The sequence below is a fragment of the Macaca mulatta genome, chromosome 3 (assembly GCF_049350105.2).
Source record: "Macaca mulatta isolate MMU2019108-1 chromosome 3, T2T-MMU8v2.0, whole genome shotgun sequence".
In the NCBI taxonomy this organism is placed as follows: Eukaryota; Metazoa; Chordata; class Mammalia; order Primates; family Cercopithecidae; genus Macaca; species Macaca mulatta.
The window spans coordinates 131,674,562-131,693,452 of record NC_133408.1 but is presented as its reverse complement, the minus strand read 5'-3'; the positions used below and the strand labels follow the sequence as shown (position 1 = coordinate 131,693,452).

The 18,891-nt window shown below is 33.2% G+C and overlaps 2 protein-coding genes across 12 annotated transcripts in view; one reads left to right on the top strand and one right to left on the bottom strand.

The window, feature by feature from the left end:
- Positions 1–18,891, top strand: part of RUNDC3B (RUN domain containing 3B) — a 180,424-nt gene that overhangs the window by 57,374 nt on the left and 104,159 nt on the right. For 5 of the 11 annotated variants that reach the window (XM_077997087.1, XM_001105352.5, XM_015134149.3 and 2 more), the window contains one exon: positions 14,290–14,423. In XM_077997087.1, the coding sequence (XP_077853213.1) occupies positions 14,290–14,423 (134 nt within the window). Of the gene's footprint in view, positions 1–7,754; positions 7,884–14,289; positions 14,424–18,891 lie in introns of all 11 variants that reach the window. The other 6 variants (XM_015134150.3, XM_015134148.3, XM_001105429.5 and 3 more) reach the window with 2 other exon arrangements.
- Positions 1–18,891, bottom strand: part of ABCB1 (ATP binding cassette subfamily B member 1) — a 219,545-nt gene that overhangs the window by 193,136 nt on the left and 7,518 nt on the right. The window lies entirely within an intron of this gene.

The window sequence follows — 18,891 nt, the reverse complement described above, 5'->3', positions numbered from 1 at the left end:
TAACCTGAGTTCCCTGTTCTTTTTCTGAAACAGATGCCTTAAATTTGACACTTGATGTATACTTTCTTCTTTTTTTGGCTTCCCTCCACCCACAATTTTTTTTTCTTACAATTTTTCTATTCTCTTTACCTTATTCGTTCTCTTATTCAACAACAAATTTAGGCCCTGTGCTGGGGGCCCAGGATATGAGATTAATAAGGTATGCTTTCACATGAAACTCAGTCTTGAAAGGTAGAAGAGGGACATATTAACAAATAATGGTGTGTACTAATGTCATCAAGTCATAATAGAAGTATATTAGCGAGCATGATGTAGCACAAAGGAGTGAATAATCTGTTTTTCTTGGATGGGTCAGGGAAGGCTTTACACAAGAAGGAGGCATAAAAGTACCTCAGATGAAAATTGCAGTTCTTTAAAATGTCATCTGTGACTTTGATTATTTATGAACTGACTATTAGGCCCACATAGATTAAGAAAAATAGAAAAATAGAAATTTAGCAGTAAAGTCATCAGAGACAACGTAAACTTCAGCTTGGTGACATGAGGATGGGATGTATTCGTGATTTTTGTAAAGTTTATATGGAAAATAACTGATTAAAATGAAAAAGTTAGCCAGGTGCAGTGGCTCATGCCTGTAATCCCAGCACCTTGGGAGCCAAGGCGGGCAGATCACTTGAGCCCCAGGAGTTTGACACCCATCTGGGCAACATGGTGAAACCCTGCCTCTAGAAAAACAAACAAAAAAACAAAAACAAACAAAAAACAAGAATTAGCTGAGCATGGTGGTGTGCATCTGTAGGTCCAGCTACTTGGGAGGCTAAGGTGGGAGGATCACCTGAGCCCAAGGAGACCAAGGCTGCAGTGAGCCATGATTGTGCCACTGCACTCCAACCTGGACAACAGAGTAAGACTCTATCTCCAAAAGAAAAAAGAAAAAGCTGAGTATACCAGAAAAGTATAGACTGTCAATTAGAAATGTAGCACTTATTAAAGAAAAAATGATTAAATATAAGGCACTGTTAAATTGCCTATAATTTAATCTGCTAATTATACTTATTTAACGTTTGGCTTGCTGACATTCAGTTTAGATTTTATATTGATTCTTAACATTTTTTCCAGTTATATTTATGTACAACTAATTTTTCCCCCAGAAGTTACTGTTCTCTACCCTTATCAGTCTTTTGATTTTTCTTGACTATATCAGGCACATTCTACCACAAGGCACCATTGCACTGGCTGTTTGCTGTGTAAGGAGCACACTTCTTCCAGTGTCTGAGTGGTTAACACCCTCATCCGTTTGAAAACTACTCAGTGAAGTTTAACCCTTCCACTATATTTTAAATGATAAATCACCTCCCCTCCTTTCAACCTCAAGCACTCCTGACCTCTTTCCCCGAGTTACATTAAGTCTTAACTTCTAACATACTATGTTATGTACTTATTATGATTATTGTTTATTATCTTTCTTCACCTCCACTAAAATGTAAGCTTTACTGGAGCTGAGATCTTCATCTGTTTTGTTCATTGGTGTATCCGAAATCTCTAGAGCAGAGCCTACGATATGGCAGAAACTCAGTCATTATTTGTTGAAAAATTCATGTAAGAGTAATATTTCCTATATTTTTTTCTGATAGGACTTGGATTTGGACTCTTAAAACAAGTTAGAACTCCTGTGACTTGACATTTTAGAATTTCTCTAATCCGATTGAACTGTTATGATACCTAAGCATTGCTCAGGAACTCTGGCTTGAACCTCAAAGCTCTTCCTGACTTAGATGATAAACAGTTACCTCCCCATGAGGCCATCTTTTGAAGTACAGTGTAAACACTGTTAGAAACAATGGATAATGATAAACCTGTTCATTTGGCTTTTGACTTTTCTTTGTTCATTTTTGAAGACTTTCCAACTTTTGTTGGAAAATCTTGGTTTGAACACAAAATGAGACTTAAATTGTTTCTGTAGTAACATATGAACACAATTCATTCAATAAAATCCCATATACTCAGGCCAAAACATGATACCAGAGATAAGAAATTGGCTCTTAAGGTCACCAGAGTTTGACTTTTAGACAATGGGAAAGGCCACTCTGAGAAACACCAAGTTATGTACTTGGAAATTTAGGAAAGTTGAAGCAGATATTGTATCTCAGAAAATCATCGTATTCACATAATTCTCGAAGTGTCTGGGGTTATGTATATCTTTGTAAATTTGATTCTATGCTTTAAATTGCATATAGAATAAAACTAAACTCTATATTAATGTTTTATAATAAATTTAAGATTTGGGAGAAAATAACTACATAGATGCTAAAAACAGAGTGCTACACATTTTATATAATGCAATATATGCATATATATACACATAATCTTATTTTAATTTATATTTATTTAGAAATGAAATTGAATATATTTTCATGTTTATTACTTTTTTTCCATTTTCTTTTCATGACTTTTTGCCTATTTCTTTTGTGGAGAGAATTTTTAATTACCCTAGAATAGGAAAAAAACTATTATCATGTGGAACTAATTTTTATATAAACCCATTTTGATCAGTAGTGACCTTTTTTCTCCATTGATATTATTCTTCATATGTGATTACTGTTGGGAGTTTGTTATTTTATACTTACTTTTCATTTGAGACTTTATGATTTCTGTTTTAAAACATATGAAATATTTTTCTTATCTTAGTTCTGTAATGTTTTATATTGTTTTGAATGTCTAAAATTTTATAACACAATTCTCATATACTTGGTTCTGTTTGAGTCATATTATTGTAGCACTCTTAATTACTGTGTTTGTTATAGGTATTTCTTGGTGAACAAAATCTTATGTATATATATTTATTTATAAGGAAATATAGGCAAAATGATATTTATATTTTATAACCAAACTAGAATTTTCAAGAAATCATTTTCATTCCCCAATTTAAATATTTAACTTATTTACAGAATGAGAGATTTATTAATGGTTCTAAACTTTGGTATACTGGGGAATTTTTCAGGTTTATTTTACGTGAATGTCACTTTCAAAATCTCTTCAAATAAAATTATTCAAAATTTACATTTGGCTTCTGGGGAAGGGGGATTACCAGAAAGAAGATGATATTATGAAAAGACTTAAATAAATTCTACTGTTGATAAAATTATCTGAGATATGTTTGAATGTCTTTTTTTAATAAGAAAGTTACAGAAATGTTTTAGTCTACAATGTAATCCAATTTCATTTCTTTAACAGAAATTGATGATCGCTGGTAGTTCATGTTTATGTTTATTTATCTGTTTGTAGCCCTTTAAGTTTCTGTCAGAAGACTAACGGGACATTTCCAGTTTGACCTTGTGATTTTTGCAAATTGGCATAGAGCGATTTACAGTACTTGTAATAAGCAAGTCATACTTTATTTTTAATCATGGAAAATTGCTTTCTTATTAATTTTGCTACATAATTCAACAGTTTTGCTTACTCTATTGTGCTAATGTTTCTCATCTAAAGAAAGTAAATATTTCTCATTTTATAGAACAAGGGAAAGATTGCACAATTTAGTGAACTTTGTTCATTTTAGGAGGGTATCATAATAATAATCTCAGTTCCTACATCTTTCTGATATTGTAATTTCAATGAGTTGTCCTTTTCAAAATAATTTTATGATATTGTTACCTCTTTTCCTTAAGGTGAACAATATCGCTGCACACTGCTTTGCTAGAAGTCTAATGATAAATTCCTATTCTGATGTATTATTTCTAATATATAGCCTAATTAAGAGTTGACCGAAGTATGTTAAAATTTTGAATGCCAAATATTTATGTGTGTTTGCATATATACTATATTTTTACTTTAAATCTCTGAATTTTTAAATAGCTCTCATAGATTTTTTTTAATTTAAATTTTTTATAGAGACAGAGTCTCACTATGTTGCCCAGTCTGATCTCGAACCCCTGAGTTCAAATGATCCTCCTGCTTCCACCTCCTAAAGGGTCAGGAATATAGGTGTAAGCCACTGAGCCTGGGGCTTAGATTTCTTGGTATAAGAACCTAAGATGACCCTATAGTAGAGATATATTTAATATAATTTAAAATATTTTAATAAAAATTAAAATTTTAGTATCCATAAATTCAAATACTTTAATTTGATGAAGGGTATTTTCATTAATAGTTGTCACTGTTTAGTTGATTTCCATTGTTCTTGTGATCTATATTTTTATTTTATTCAAAATTTTCTACATTTTCTTTTCTTTAAAGTTATGACCTTTAAACTTCATAAGATTTGCACTTGATAAACTTCAAAAGATTTGTACAATTTTGGTACTCAGTATTTTAAAAATTATTAAATCAGTGAACAAATACTTTGTTTCTAAAATATTAATACCTACCACCTACCTGTAAATGGCATTTTAAAGCCGTATTTTTAAAGCTTAAGAAAACTTATATATAGTACTACATTTTAACTTCAGAACCTGTTAAAAGATGAAAAATGTTGTGTAAAAGATAGTCTCATTGCTAGCTGTACAGTACTATAGCACTTTTAACTGTTGCTTCACTGAAAAATTTTTCTCATATATAAATACAAAGTGGAAGATTTTAAGCAACTCGCCTTAATGTTAGTAATAGAATATGTTCCATATGATACTGCCAATTTATAGACAAGACTTGTGAAAAGTCTGAATTAGTTTTATTTGTTTTACAAATGGTAATCCATTTACAGACCATTTTACCTAGGAGTCTTTTCCATAATCCATCTTGGTGATTTATATAAAGATATCTACCTGTAACTTTATTAGAAAAAAATATATGTGCAGAGAGAAAGAAAAAAATAGAATAGATATAGCAAAAGCTAAAGGCTTACTTTTTCTTAAGTGTTAAAATTCATCGATTATATCAGTCATGATAGTGATTCAATGATCAAAGAAATGGAAATGAATGGAAAACAAAGTTGGAGCAAAATATAGAAGAGTAAATATCATATTCGTGAATTAGAAACATATTCAGTTTTATCATCAAGGCAAATTTATTTGTTTAAAACAGTGGCCAATAGTCTTTTCTGTGTGAGGGCTAATTTCAGTATTAATAAAATTATGAATCAATTATTTGATATTGAAAATTACATACTTTTTGGGTCAGGAAATGCTGTCTGTCTTCAGTATTCAGTATAGAAGCATTCTTCTATTGCATATCCATCTCTGAGTTGATTCTGCCTTTGCCTGAAATTTCAGAAACTTACTCTTGAAATAACTATATGGTATAATTATGCTGTTGTATTTGAATGAATTTTGTTCTTGAGCAAAACGCTTTCTGAACCTGGTTTTTTTGGTCTTGTCTCAACTATTTTTCTAAGCTACATAATGATAAATACTGTTTCACTTTCTTTTAACATTATATATTTTATAACAAAAGGTTTTGTTTCCATCTCAAATAAGAACTCTTCTACAAACAAGCCTTGGGCCACTTTGAAATAATGTGAGCTTTGTCATACACCTATTTTTTTAAAGAGCAGCACTTCTACTTGCTAAGGATTTACATTTTATATAACAAATATTTATATTCCTTCCCATTACATGTTTCACTACCTCATTTTTTTCCCCCTTCCTTCTGGGGTTGTCAGTGAGAACTCTAACCAACCAGGAAAATGAACTGACTAATTATCCTCCATCAGTCAAGTCCTGCCTATCTCCTAAGGAGTAGGTCAGCTTGAAGCTACAGAGAACACTGATTGCTGGATCTTGGCAGCTTTGTCTCTGGGCCTGCCTTTTGTCATCTGTAAAATGAGAGTTGTTGAAATTTGAGTACAGATAGCTTGGAATATAGTGGATTGTTTGGTCCAGATATTTCTGGTTGCTTTTAACTTGTCTAGAATGGCTTAATTGTATTAAATTGTAATTAAAGCAATTAAATCCTACAAATAAGTGAAAAATTTAAGAAAATTTTCCCGTGGTCTTTCACAGCCAAAATGAAAATCAGGACACAGAGGCTAGCCTACTAACAACTTTTAAAAAACATAACAAACATAATCTAGGCCAGGCATCGTGGCTCACAACTGTAATCCCAATGCTTTGGGAGACCAAGGCAGGATAATTCATTGGGCCCAGGAGTTCAAGACCAGTCTGGGCAACGTAGCAAGATCTGGTCTCTACAAAAAGAATAAATAAATAAATAAAAACATTAGTTAAGCCTGGTGACATGCGCCTGTAGCCTTAGCTACTCACAAGACTAAGGCAGGAGGATCACTTGAGCCCAAGAATTTGAGGTTGCAGTGAGCTATGAATGCATCACTGAGCTCCAGCCAGGATGATAAAGTGAGACCCTGTCTCTTAAAAATCAAACACACACAAAAACCCTATAAATTGAGTTTCGAGATATTTTCAGTAATTGTTTCTCACCGTATATGAGGGATTGGTTAAGAAATGCCATAAATCTGGTCATGATATGCTTATTTGGTACATTTTTTGTAGTAAAATTTCTTTCAGTCAGAATTTCATGGAAATTGTTTTTACTTTGATAAGTTTTTAAATCTATAAATCACAAATAATATAGAGAACTTTGTTTTAGGCCAGAGATAGTAAATATGGTTTAAACATTAGGAATTGATGTTATTTGCAATGAAAAGCATGCTATTCTGATATACATTTCAATGTTGAGAAATTTCATTTTTGTTTGTTGTAGTTATAGCAAGAACATTATGTTCTAATATAAGCTTTAGCGTACCAAGTTAAAGATCCTTTTGGATATGTTTTTCCAAATTTAATATTTGTTTAAAATGTTATGGAAGTAAGAGAATAGAGTGAATGGCAGATGCGTAGATGTGGCACAACTGTATGTACCTCCTTCCTTTCATTTTTCACGTCACATTACTAGCTATATGTGTTTGTCTTGTATTGGTTTTATAAAGGATCTAAGTGTTTGGAAAGGTGTGGGACCATTTGCTATTGGAGATTTCAGTGTTTGACTGTGAGAGAAGGAAATGTTATTTTTTGGGAATGTTATTTCAGAAATTTGGCTTTGGAGTTTTCCGATATTATTATACTAGCAATTTCCAAAAAATACAGCAAAAATTTCTAGTACTTTTCCAGTTGGTGATTTGTGAAACAAGAATTGGAAGCTGTAACAAATAAAACAGTGTTTTTGATAGAGTAGGCATTTAGTCAACGTTGGTTAAACTGACCAACATTTTATATAATATCTAAGTGCTGCTCTCATACAGGGAAGAAAACATAAAAGTTTTAACAATTCTTAGGCAAAAAAAAGAATGGCTACATTTCAAAATGTATTTGTTTATAACTTTTAGAAAAGTTAACATTAAAAAATGTGTATTTATTTTTAAAGTTGGAAATTTTCTGAGCCATATTGTCCCAAAGTGAGTGATTTTTTTCTTAACCAATCTTATAAGTTCTGAGGTGCATAGCCAGCAAGTTCAGTCAAGCCGTTGCTCATCTTTGAGGTCTATTATACTGATTAGTTTATTATATCTGAGAAAGAATGATAGAGGTAAAAGTAAACAGGGAACAATTTCTGCTCACATATTTCTATGACTTACGGACACCTTAGCCTCTCCAATACAGTAATCTACAAGGAACTAGCTTCATTTAGGTGCCAAGTGTAACTCATATTTATCTTAACAGTTCATTTATTTAGTAGGTAAAAGTAGTGGTTACTGCTTCAAAATTATATGTAGCCATCTTAGTTGGGCTATTCAGTTTTGAATTGTAAACATGATGGCAGGTTTCTTAAATATCTGTGTGTTGTTGTTGTTATTTTTTTTAAAGAGATTTCCCAAAGTTGCAGATGGCTGGCTCATCTCCAAATACCTCTTCAAGGTACTCTATGCTGGTGATGTCTCCCGCCACTGAGCTGCACGGGAGCATGGAATTGACTTTCGGGGGAGGGCTGTATCAGTTAAGTGATCTTTTTTAGTACATTGCATGGGTTTTGTGAAGCTTCCTTTTTTGTGTGTTTTTGTTTTTTTAAATCCAGAGGGCACAAGTATGCTTATGCTAAATTTTAAAATTAAAATCTTGTAAATCCACACAATATAATAACCTATTTACTTTTTAAGTGCTGTATAATAATAAATATTATATGTGTAGTAGAAGCTAAGGGAAGCTGTATGAATATTCCAGTCTCAGTAAAACACAGATGTGGCACTGTAAATAATAACTGCTTTTTCATTCTTGAACCATTAGTGGGAATGTATTTCTTAGTTTCCTTTCTCCCAGGTAGAATGCATACCTTTACTTACTTATTCAAAACTTTTTTTAATTGAGTTTCTTCTATATGCAAAACACTGCTGGACCTCTGTACTTATGATCTAGCTTTCTATATTTTTTGTTTGGAAAAGCAATATAGTCATTATTTTTAAATAGTAGAACAAAGGAAAAAAAGTAAAAAACAAATGTCATTTCCTTAATTTTCATTCCCACAATTAATCCTTTCAAGCAATTCTGTTTTATGTTCTGTACCTATAGTCTTAATCACTACTGACACGCATTATACTTGATTTCTTCAGGGGTACACATTTATGTGTAGCTCTCTGTGTGGACTTCAGCCGTCATGTACAATTTCATTCCACCAGTACTTTAAGCCTTATGTTAATAATGCTGGTGGAAGGAAAAAAACAAAACGTTTGTTCTCCATTTCAGAGACAGTAAAATTACTGGGATAAAAAAGTCTATTAAATTGATTCAATATTCAGATTTTTGCTGAACCTGGTCATCTTAATCTTTCTGTTTTGGAAAATTGAGAGTTGACTAATTGTTATGGTAGAGACACATACTTTAGATTTTTGTATAGGTTTGTGATAAATTCCTTACTAGTGAGCTAGACATTACATTGTCAATACCAAAGGAAAATAGTTACATTTTGTAGATGAGTAACTGATTCATAGTGCCTAAATGATATACTTGAAGTGTCCTGTAAGTAGCATGTAGAACTAGCAATGTAAGTACAATTCAGTATCTAATGTAGATTCTGACTTCCTCAGATTCAATTTAAAGTGTAACTAATTATTTTTAAGTACTTATAATTGTTCTATTTTTTAGAACATTAATTGAGATTTTTAGTTAGAAAATGGATCAGTGTCATAATTTTACCTTCAAAGCTGGATGTTCTAATAAATATAAACCTCAACTAATAATAGTACTTTTTTAAAGGAAAAGTTTCTGACCTTTTATAGAAATGGAAATTTTCTCTGTTTGATAAAATAGTGGATAATATTAAACTGGCTTTTATAAATTAGCAGTAAGAAACTTGGGATTGCTGCTACAAAGTTTAAAGTGAGAAGTCCACAAGTTTTTTAAAGGAACCAATTTTCTTTAAATATCTGAAAGCTTTTTCAGTGACATCAGAGTGGTTTATTAAAATGTGGTAGGACTATCTTGTCTTTTGTTGATTGTCTAGACGAATAGCAGCTCAAAGGTAATAGTCTTTAATATTGTCAAGTAGGTGATATATTTTAACTCTAACAGAACTTTCATTTGTGAAATCAGTTTTTCATTCACTGTTTACATAGCTAAGCACTATTACTAAAGGTGGGGAAATAAGTCACTTAAGAGATTCATTTATGTTTTTATTATATTGTGAAAAGATGATGTGTCAGCTACTGCTTAGTAGAGAACCACTTTAGAAAATTTAATTTCTGTTCTTAGAAGGTCTTATTCTGGCCATAAAATAAGACACAAACAGAACACAGACGTATTTCAAAGTGTAAATTGATAACTCACTTCAAGAGTATAGAAGAGTAATTTTAGAGTAACATTGGACCCTAGAGATGACAGGAAATTTTTGGGTCCTGAAGATGAGGCAATTTAATTGGAAACATAATCACATAGCTGGTCAGTAACAGATTGTCTTTTAGTCTAGCAAACTTTTCACCATTTGTTTCTGTGCCTAAAGATGAATAGAGTTGGATTGATGGGATGGGAATACATTTTTAAAAGCTTGTTTAACTTTTTCATTGGTAAAATGTTAACTTCCAAGAACACTTATAATTGAAAGCATGTTGTATACGTCTATTCATTGAGAACTTTAAAAAGAGAATTGTTATTGACAGCATATCTCGTCTTTGGAATAACATTTCTTCAAGATACAGAGTAGTCAGTTTCTTGCTATATGATTGTCTTTTGTGATTACTTTTAAAGGAAGTCAAAGTATTTGGGGAGTGGTATTACTTCAATATTTATTTTTAAAGGCATGAGTAGCTTATAACTTTGTTTTTTAATTTTCCTGTTAAATACAGATTATAGACTTTTACTAGCAGTTAATCTGTATTTACATAAAAGTGATGTTCAAATAATATAACAGATAACTCATTGAACACATCTGTTATATTGAACTAAATTAAACCCTTTCTGTAGCTGCAGAAATTATTTAATTGTTTAGGTGAAATCCTAGGAAATACAGACAATTTACATGAAAGCTTGTTTGGAGGTTCTAGCAAGATAATTTACCTTCTCTTGAAGAATATCTTTCTGAATGTGAAAAATTCAGTGTCTTGAATTAAGAGCTTCACTTTGGAAGTGATGCACATGGAAAAGGAAGGATACCAGAATAAAGCCAAGTCATCCTCACATCTAATGTGTAGAGCAGATAAACGTGTTATGAAGATCTTGCCGGTTGACTTATGGCCCTGCAAGTCATGATGATATGCAATCCTGTTAATTGCTTAGTTTCTCAGTTTGTAATCTGGGAAGTCTTTTCATTATCTTTTGGGTAAAAGTCCTTGTAGATAGTGTGCCCTACCTATAGCAGGAGTTCCAAGGATTTAGTGCCCACTCCTTCTCTGTTTAACCTAACTCTAGTTTTCTAGTTTCTCTGTCTCTGTTTTCTCTCCTCCAAAACAGGGCTTTTATTTTTTTTAAATACTCTTTGGTTTTCAACAGCTCTACTTTGAAACATCCTACAAATTATTTTCTTCAGGCATCTGAAACTAAAGAGAAGGTTTAAAATAACATTGCAGAAAAGCAAACCATGCCCTATGCCAAAGTCCTGGACCCTTGTACATTTCCTTAAAAAGGAAAGTCTTCTTGTTCATGGGCAACCTATGCTTTATCTTTCTCCATGGTTACCTATCCGGATTACCACTATAGGTGGTTGCCATTGGCTAATAAAATGTTGTATTTTCCCTTGCCTATTTCTCTGACTTCTCTTTCCCATATTGTCTTTTTAGAGAGACTTAAACTCGCCACAGAATCTTGGTGATACTCCTCCCTTAATATTCTTTCCAGTGTGTAGTACTTCATTACTTGAAGAAAGTCTGGCAGCTGTAGCTCTCATTTTGAAATTATAGAATGATCCCAAATAATAGAAGGCAAGGAAAATGAGTTGAAGTTAGAAACATTTGAGGAAGTAACTTTGCAATGGTTGATAATGGGAGTAAAGTTGGATTAGGGAGTAAATTTGGAAGATTTCTCTAGATTCCAAAGCAAGTAATGTGAAGAATTTAACTTTGCATCTCATTCCTACTTCATTTCGTGATGCAAGGAGAGCTTGGTCCCTGTAACTACTTGTGTGATTACAGTAATAACAATAGTAATAATTAACACTTATTTTGAATTTAGTATGCACTAGACTCTTTGCTACTTGCTGCACATACATGATCTCATCTAATCCTTACAACAGTACTATCCAGTAGGTACTATTATTATTTTCAATTTACAGAAGAGGCCCAGACTCGTAGAGTGAACCTAAGTCATTTTTTCAAGATCCTGTAGCTAGAAAGTGATCTAGTTCAGGTCCACCTGACTCAAAGCCCATGTTCTTAACCACCAGTCACCCTGCTTCCCCTCCAAATGGCTAACAAATTGATGACATGAAAAGTGTCCTAGAGACAAACTATATTGAGGTATTATACCGGGAAATTTTTAGTTAAAAGAAGAAAGGGAGCAGAAGAAAGTGATGGAGAGAGATTAAGAGGGAGAAATCTGTAGATTTCTATTTGTAAGTAGCAAAATTTTATTTTATTTATTATTTATTTATTTATTTATTTGAGATGGAGTCTCACTCTGTCATCCAGGCTGGGGTGCAGTGGCGCGATCTCAGCTAACTGCAAGCTCCACCTCCCGGGTTCATGCCATTCTCCTGCCTCAGCCTCCCGAGTAGCTGGGACTACAGGCGCCTGCCACCACACCTGGCTAATTTTTTTGTATTTTTAGTAGAGAGGGGGTTTCACCATGTTAGCCAGGATGGTCTTGATCTCCTGACCTCACGGTCCGCCAGCCTCGGCCTCCCAAAGTGCTGGGATTACAGGCGTGAGCCACCACGCCCAGCCGCAAAATTTTATTTTTAAAGAGGCATTGAATTATATGGTTATTTGAATAAAGATTTATAGATGCATTTGTTTTTATTTATATAAAGAAAAATATATTTGTGCAAAATATTTGATGTTTGTAATCATGCAAACACTAGCAGACTGTTACCAAAACTATTGCTATAAAAAGATACTAATTGGATTTTTTAAAATTAATTTTTTGTGTTCATTGCAATTAAGATTATCTGTGTTGTGCTGATTTATCAACTTAATTTTTCAGCAAATATTTATTGAGTGCCTACTGTGAGCCAAGCAAGCACTGTGTCAAGTGTTAGAGATTGATCTAAAATAAGAAAAAATTCTTGTCTTAGTGATCTTACCGCCTAGTATGTGAAATAATCAAGTAAAGAAATAATCTTGAGGAGAAGTAAGCACAGGGTGCTGTGCCAACAGAGGGACTAGCTGTTGGGATCATGCATGGGTTTCTGGAAGAGGAGGCCTTTAAAACGCCCTAAATAATGAATAGAAGTTATCTATCATGACTTTTAGGATTTCTGTTGGTTGATTAATAATAAGTACATCACTAGAAATACTAGAGGGAGATTTTTAAAAATTCAAATGGCTACGTCTTCCCCTAAAGATTTTGATTATTCAGTTTGTGGGGCGGCTAGACATGAGTATTTTTAAAAAGTAGTCCAGTTATACTAATGTTCTGCCATGGTTTGGAACCACTCAGATACTATCTCAGACATTGGTCCTAAAATGGTGCTTTCTGACAAGAACACTTCTTGATGTTGCTACAGAGAAGTAATTACTGAGGAAGGGAGAATTTAAAATACATTATTAATTCATGATGATAAGAGAACTTATTTCAAAATATAAAAGCAAATCTTTCTACATGAAGATTAAACAACTTTCCTAGGGAAGACTAGTCATTCTAGACAACTAAAGAAAGTATTAAGATGTCTCTCATATTCCACTTAAAAATACTGAGTGTAGAAAATGTTTCCTGTGAACCTAATATTCGGAGTCCTGCATAGAATTTTTTTTTGACAGAATCCTGCTCTGTCAAAACCCAGGCTGTAGTGCAGTGGCTCAATCTCAGCTCATTATAACCTCCACCTCTCGGGTTCAAGTGATCCTTCTGCCTCAGCCTCTCTCAAGTAGCTGGGATTACGGGCACGCACCACCACGCCCAGCTCGTTTTTGTATTTTTAGTAGAGATGGGGTTTCACCAGGTTGGCCAGGCTGGCCTCGAACTCCTGGCCTCAGGTGATCCACCCACTTTGGCTTTCCAAAGTGCTGGGATTACAAGCGTGAGTCACCATGCCTAACCTACGTAGAAATATTAATACTAATATAACCTATGCACAATAGAACATTTGGTCATGAACGGATACATAGTTAGCCAAATCTGAAAGGTTACAAGTTTTTCATGAGTTCTTAACTGGAAGAGAGCAAACAAATGACAGTTAAAGGGGAGCTTTATAGATGAGAATGGTTGGGTAGGTGGTTATGCATTATTAGTGAATATAGGATGCTAATTGATTTTATTTATTTATAAAGCAAACCACACATTGTATACCCTTTTTGAAGTATCGTTAATGAAGAGGAGAAAAGAATTATGGTGGTGGATTTTTTTTTTCTGTTTTTCTAAGTAGAGAAAGGTTTAGAATTCAACTGGTGACATTTATTAATGCTTAACTAGAAGTGCAGGAAGGTTTCCTGTGTGCTGTTTAAATGACTGTATTAGATACTAGGATGTTAAATGGCAAGATATTTCTAGTATCTAGTCCCTTTCATTTAGTTTGGTTTTATTGTTGACAAACTGTGATCCAGACTCATTAAGTAAATTAAGTAAATTTTCCAAAGTAACACCACTAGTTAAAGATAGAATAGGACTAGATTTGAGGCTTTTTAACACTTAGATTGGTGGTGCCCTTGCCATTATAGCCCACTGTATTACCTTTATTTTTCAGAATTTTATTGTTCTTGCATTTTCAAGTCTAGTTTTATTTTACTTTTTAAAATTTTGTATCATAATTTGTCTCCTGAAGGTCAAGTAACCTGGTTTGGTTATGAAAGTCCTCGTAGTTTCTGGGACTATATCAGAGTGGCTTGCCGGAAAGTTTCACAGAATTGTATCTGCAGCATTGAAAATATGGAAAATGTCAGTTCTTCTAGAGCTAAGGTAAGACATTGGTCAGAGGCTCATTTCTATTTTTTTTTTTCATTGCATGTATTTGGAATAGCAGGAAGGTGTGAAGCTACTTATTATGAATTTCCTTTTCTTAAGAAGCATAATAAAATACTTCCTGTTCTGTGATGTTTCTACATTTCTTGAATTATCTAAACTAGTGGCTCTCAAATAATGTTCAGCAGAACCCTGAAGATGTCCAAGACCCTTTCTTGAATGGGTACATAATGACAAAAGTATTTTATATAATATCAACATGTTATTTGCCTTTTCCCTTTTCACTGTGTTGACATTTGCACTGCCAATACAGACACAATGGTGGATAAAACTGTTGGAACCTTAGCACGAATTAATGCAGTGACATCAAACTGTGCAAGCAGTCTTGAGTTCTTCCCCACCATGCAGTCAGTATTTTCTTTTAAAGATGGTTTCAACTTAAGAATGACCATGATGGAAACATTAATTCTTATTAAATCTCAACTTTGAGGATCTGTCTTTTTAATATCCTGAGTAATAAAATGGGAAGTATGCATAAAGCATTTCTGCAACGTACTGAAATATGATGGTTGCTTCAAGAATGACACTTGTATAATTCTTTGAATTGTGAGCTGAACTAGATATTTTTAAATGTAATATGATTTTACTGAAAAGAAAAACTTATAAACCATAATTTTTTGGACTTAGGCATTTGGCAGATATTTTCTCAAAAAAAAAAAAAAAAAAAAAAAAAAAGAAGAAGAAGAAGAAGAAAGAAGTGAGCCTATTACTTCAAGGAAACAACTGACAGTATTTGTTGCCAATGGTGAAATTAAAGCTTTTAAGTAAAAACTAGAATTTTAGAAACTTATATTCACCATCTTAAGCTTCATAGCTTCCCAATTTAGAAAAGCTTTTTTAAAACATTGATGTTGATATCAACAAATTTATTTTTAAATTATTTAATGAACTGTGTCAACATTGGATAGAACTGCATAACTTGTGTTTTCCAAATGATCAATTCATGAAATTACAAAATCATGTATGGGTAAAAAGATCAATTCAAAGTGCAAGGTAGGTCAGTAGATTTAATTTACTAGTATGAAAAAGTCACTAATATGATTACAGAAATTTATCACTTAGTGAATTTTGATCTAGAACAAAAGATAATATCTATACTTATCTGAAAAGACTATTAAAAGATTCCCTTTCCAACCATATATCTGTGTGAAGCTAGATTTTCTTCATATACTTCAACGAAAACAACACATTGTAACAGATGGAATGCAGAAGCAGATATCTAATTCTCTTGTATTATGCCAGACGCTAAAGAGATTAGGAAAAAAATGTAAAACAGAGATACTTTTCTCACTAATATTTTTGCCTGGAAAAAATAGTTACTTTTCATAAAAATATGTTATTTATGTTAACATGTAATGGGTTTATTGTTATGTTTTGTTTTATATTTTATTTTATTTTATTTTATTTTTTACAGACAGGGTCTTGCTCTGTTGCCTATGTTGGAGTGCAGTGGTACTATCACAGCTCACTGCCGGCTAGAACCCCTAGGCTCAAGTGATCCTCCGACCTCAGCTTGCTGAGTAGCTGGGACTACAGGTGCATGCCGCCATGCCTGGCAAATTTTTAAAATTTTTTCTAAAGATAATGTCTTTCTTTGTTGCCCAGGCTGGTCTAAGAACTCCTGGCTTTGAGCAGTCTTTCTGCTGCAGCCTACCGAAGTGCTGGATTACAGGCGTGGGTCACCATGACCGACTTGTTATTTTTGAATTACCTAATATTTAAGTTTCAAGTTTTGACTTGTGATACAGTAAATTTGGTAGATATATCCTACATAAAACTTCTTTGGGGTCCTCAGTAACTTTTAAGATTGTAAAATGTCTGAACTATTAAGTCAAACAGATTGAACATCCCAAAACTGAAAATGTGAAATCTGAAATGATCTCAAAACTAAAACTTTTTGAACACCACCATGATGTTCAAAGAAAATGCTAAATGGAGCATTTAATGCAGATATTCCAAAATCAAAAAAAACTCAGAATCTGAAATACTCTTGTCCCAAGCATTTTTGAAAAAATATACTTAACCTGTATCAGCTTTTTGTATTTATTTTTATTGAATTGTCAGAGTAGCTTTACTATTTTGACATTTATAAATTACAGAATGAAAGATTAAGTAGAAGATAAATATTGAAAATTGATATTTACAGTTTTAAGATGAAGACATCATTATTTCAAAATTATAGAATTATAAATTATATATCTATGTAATAAGCTAAAGTATAATAATTATCTTTCCAAAGTATAGTTTCCAAGTTTTTTGTTCTTGCATCCTTTTTTATTTAGGATTTTTTTTTTCTCTTGGAAAATGTTTGTTCAGCAAAATTGATGAAGATATGTTCGAATTAAATATTTTGTAAGCACGAACTGGGTATATGTTTTAAAAACCAAAATCTATAATGTTTAAATGTGGTGACATAATTAGAAACACAGGTAAAACATTTTTAGCTCCTTAATATGAAAGTATATTTTTGGATACAGTTAATAGCTATGATTTTTGTCACCTTTTTGAGACTATAACTATAAAGTTCACTTGCTAAAGCCACTGCTCCTTCCTGCCAGTCTTCAACCAAGGGGTTGTAGCAACAAGGAACTTCCTGCTTCAATATCTTTCAACTCTCTTAGGCTGGATCAGTTTTCTTCTCTGTCTCACATGTTTTTAAACCAGTACACTTCTTCATTTGTAAAATAATTATAGTTAGATTTTCTTTTTTTAATTAAATTTTTCCTTCAGATATTTAAATCCTATTTTTATTACATATTAACAGATGTCTTTTTTGTCCCAACTATTGTCCTTTGACGTGTTTCCTCAAACTACTGAATTTTTAATTAATTTATTTACTTTTTAATTTTTGAACTACAGATTTTTAAAATATGCAATGTGAATTCCCCTTTGCATCTTAGTTGAGTTTTATCAGTTTTCCTTTTTTTTTTTTTTTTTTTTTTGAGACAGAGTCTTGCTCTGTCTCCCAGGCTGAAGTGCAATGGCACGATCTCAGCTCACTGCAACCTCTACCTCCCAGGCTCAAGCAATTCTCCTGCCTCAACCTCCCAAGTAGCTGGGACTACAGGCATGTGCCACCACACGTGGCTAATTTTTGTAATTTTGGTAGAGATGGGGTTTCACCATATTGGCCAGGCTGATCTCAAACTCCAGAGTTCAAGTAATCTGTCCACCTCGGCCTCGCAAAGTGCTGGGATTATAGGCGTGAGCCACAGCACCCAGTCTCAGTTTTCCTTTATGTTTTCTTTATGACTTAAGAATTGTATCTAGGTTTCTTTTTGCTAAGGTTTAGGCTAAGGTTAAACTTAGCTGTAATTTGAATGAATCAAATCTATAAGAAGTATTCTAGATGCTACATAAACGTTCTCAGTTTCAAATCAAAAGTAGGAGAGAGGAACATAACAGTATATTCTAAACCCTTTCAATAGAGGGAAGGATATATTTATAAAACTAGCATATCCCAAAATACAAAAAGTAATTAAGAAGTTAACAAACATTAGAAATGTAGCATTTGGACCTGGGTGGAAGAAAGAAACCCAAACCCTAGCTGACCAACTCTCTTAACAAGGCTCTTGGAACTAATCCCTGCACAGCAAAATGTTATTCAGCAGAGAGTTAATATTTATTCTGTGAAGTATTGGTATTGAGTATCAAAACACCACAGAACAATCGTGTTCCAAATCCAGCATTTATATCTTTATTTTGCTCAGGCCTCAAACAGATTCCATTTAGTGGGGAAAGAGAATTCTTTGAGTTGCCTGGTTATACTGGGAAAAGTCTGTGGAGGAAGAGGAGGAAGACAAGCTCTTTGTCTTTATTAATTGCAATGAAAAGAGCAGTTTATTTAATCTACTCAGTAAGTCACATCTGTCATGTGTCTGGATTGAAGAATTAAACAGATGCCTCAGATGGCAGGCTTATTGAGGCTTAGAGCTGCAGTCTTGAATGACTACTAGCATAGTGTCATTTTACCTTGACACATGTGAAAAGATATTTCAGAACTGAAACACAACTAAATTTGCCTGGTGAACAATATACAGCTCAGTACACTTGTATCACAATTCTATCATGATTATCTGTCCTGGTACCACTTAGATTCGTATCGTAGAAGCTTGTCACCATAGACAATCTCATACTTTTGTCTAGGTTAAGATCGGGGGCCAGGTGTGGTGGCTCACGCCTGTAATCCCAGCACTTTGGGAGGCCAAGGCAGGTGGATCACCTGAGGTCAGCAGTTCAAGACCAGCCTGGCCAACATGGTAAAACCCTATCTCTACTTAAAATATGAAAAATTAGCCAGGAGTGGTAGCGCATGCCTGTAATCCCAGCTACTCTGGAGGCTGAGGCAGGAGAATCGCTTGAACCCGGGAGGCAAAGGTTGCAGTGAGCGGAGATCATGCTATTG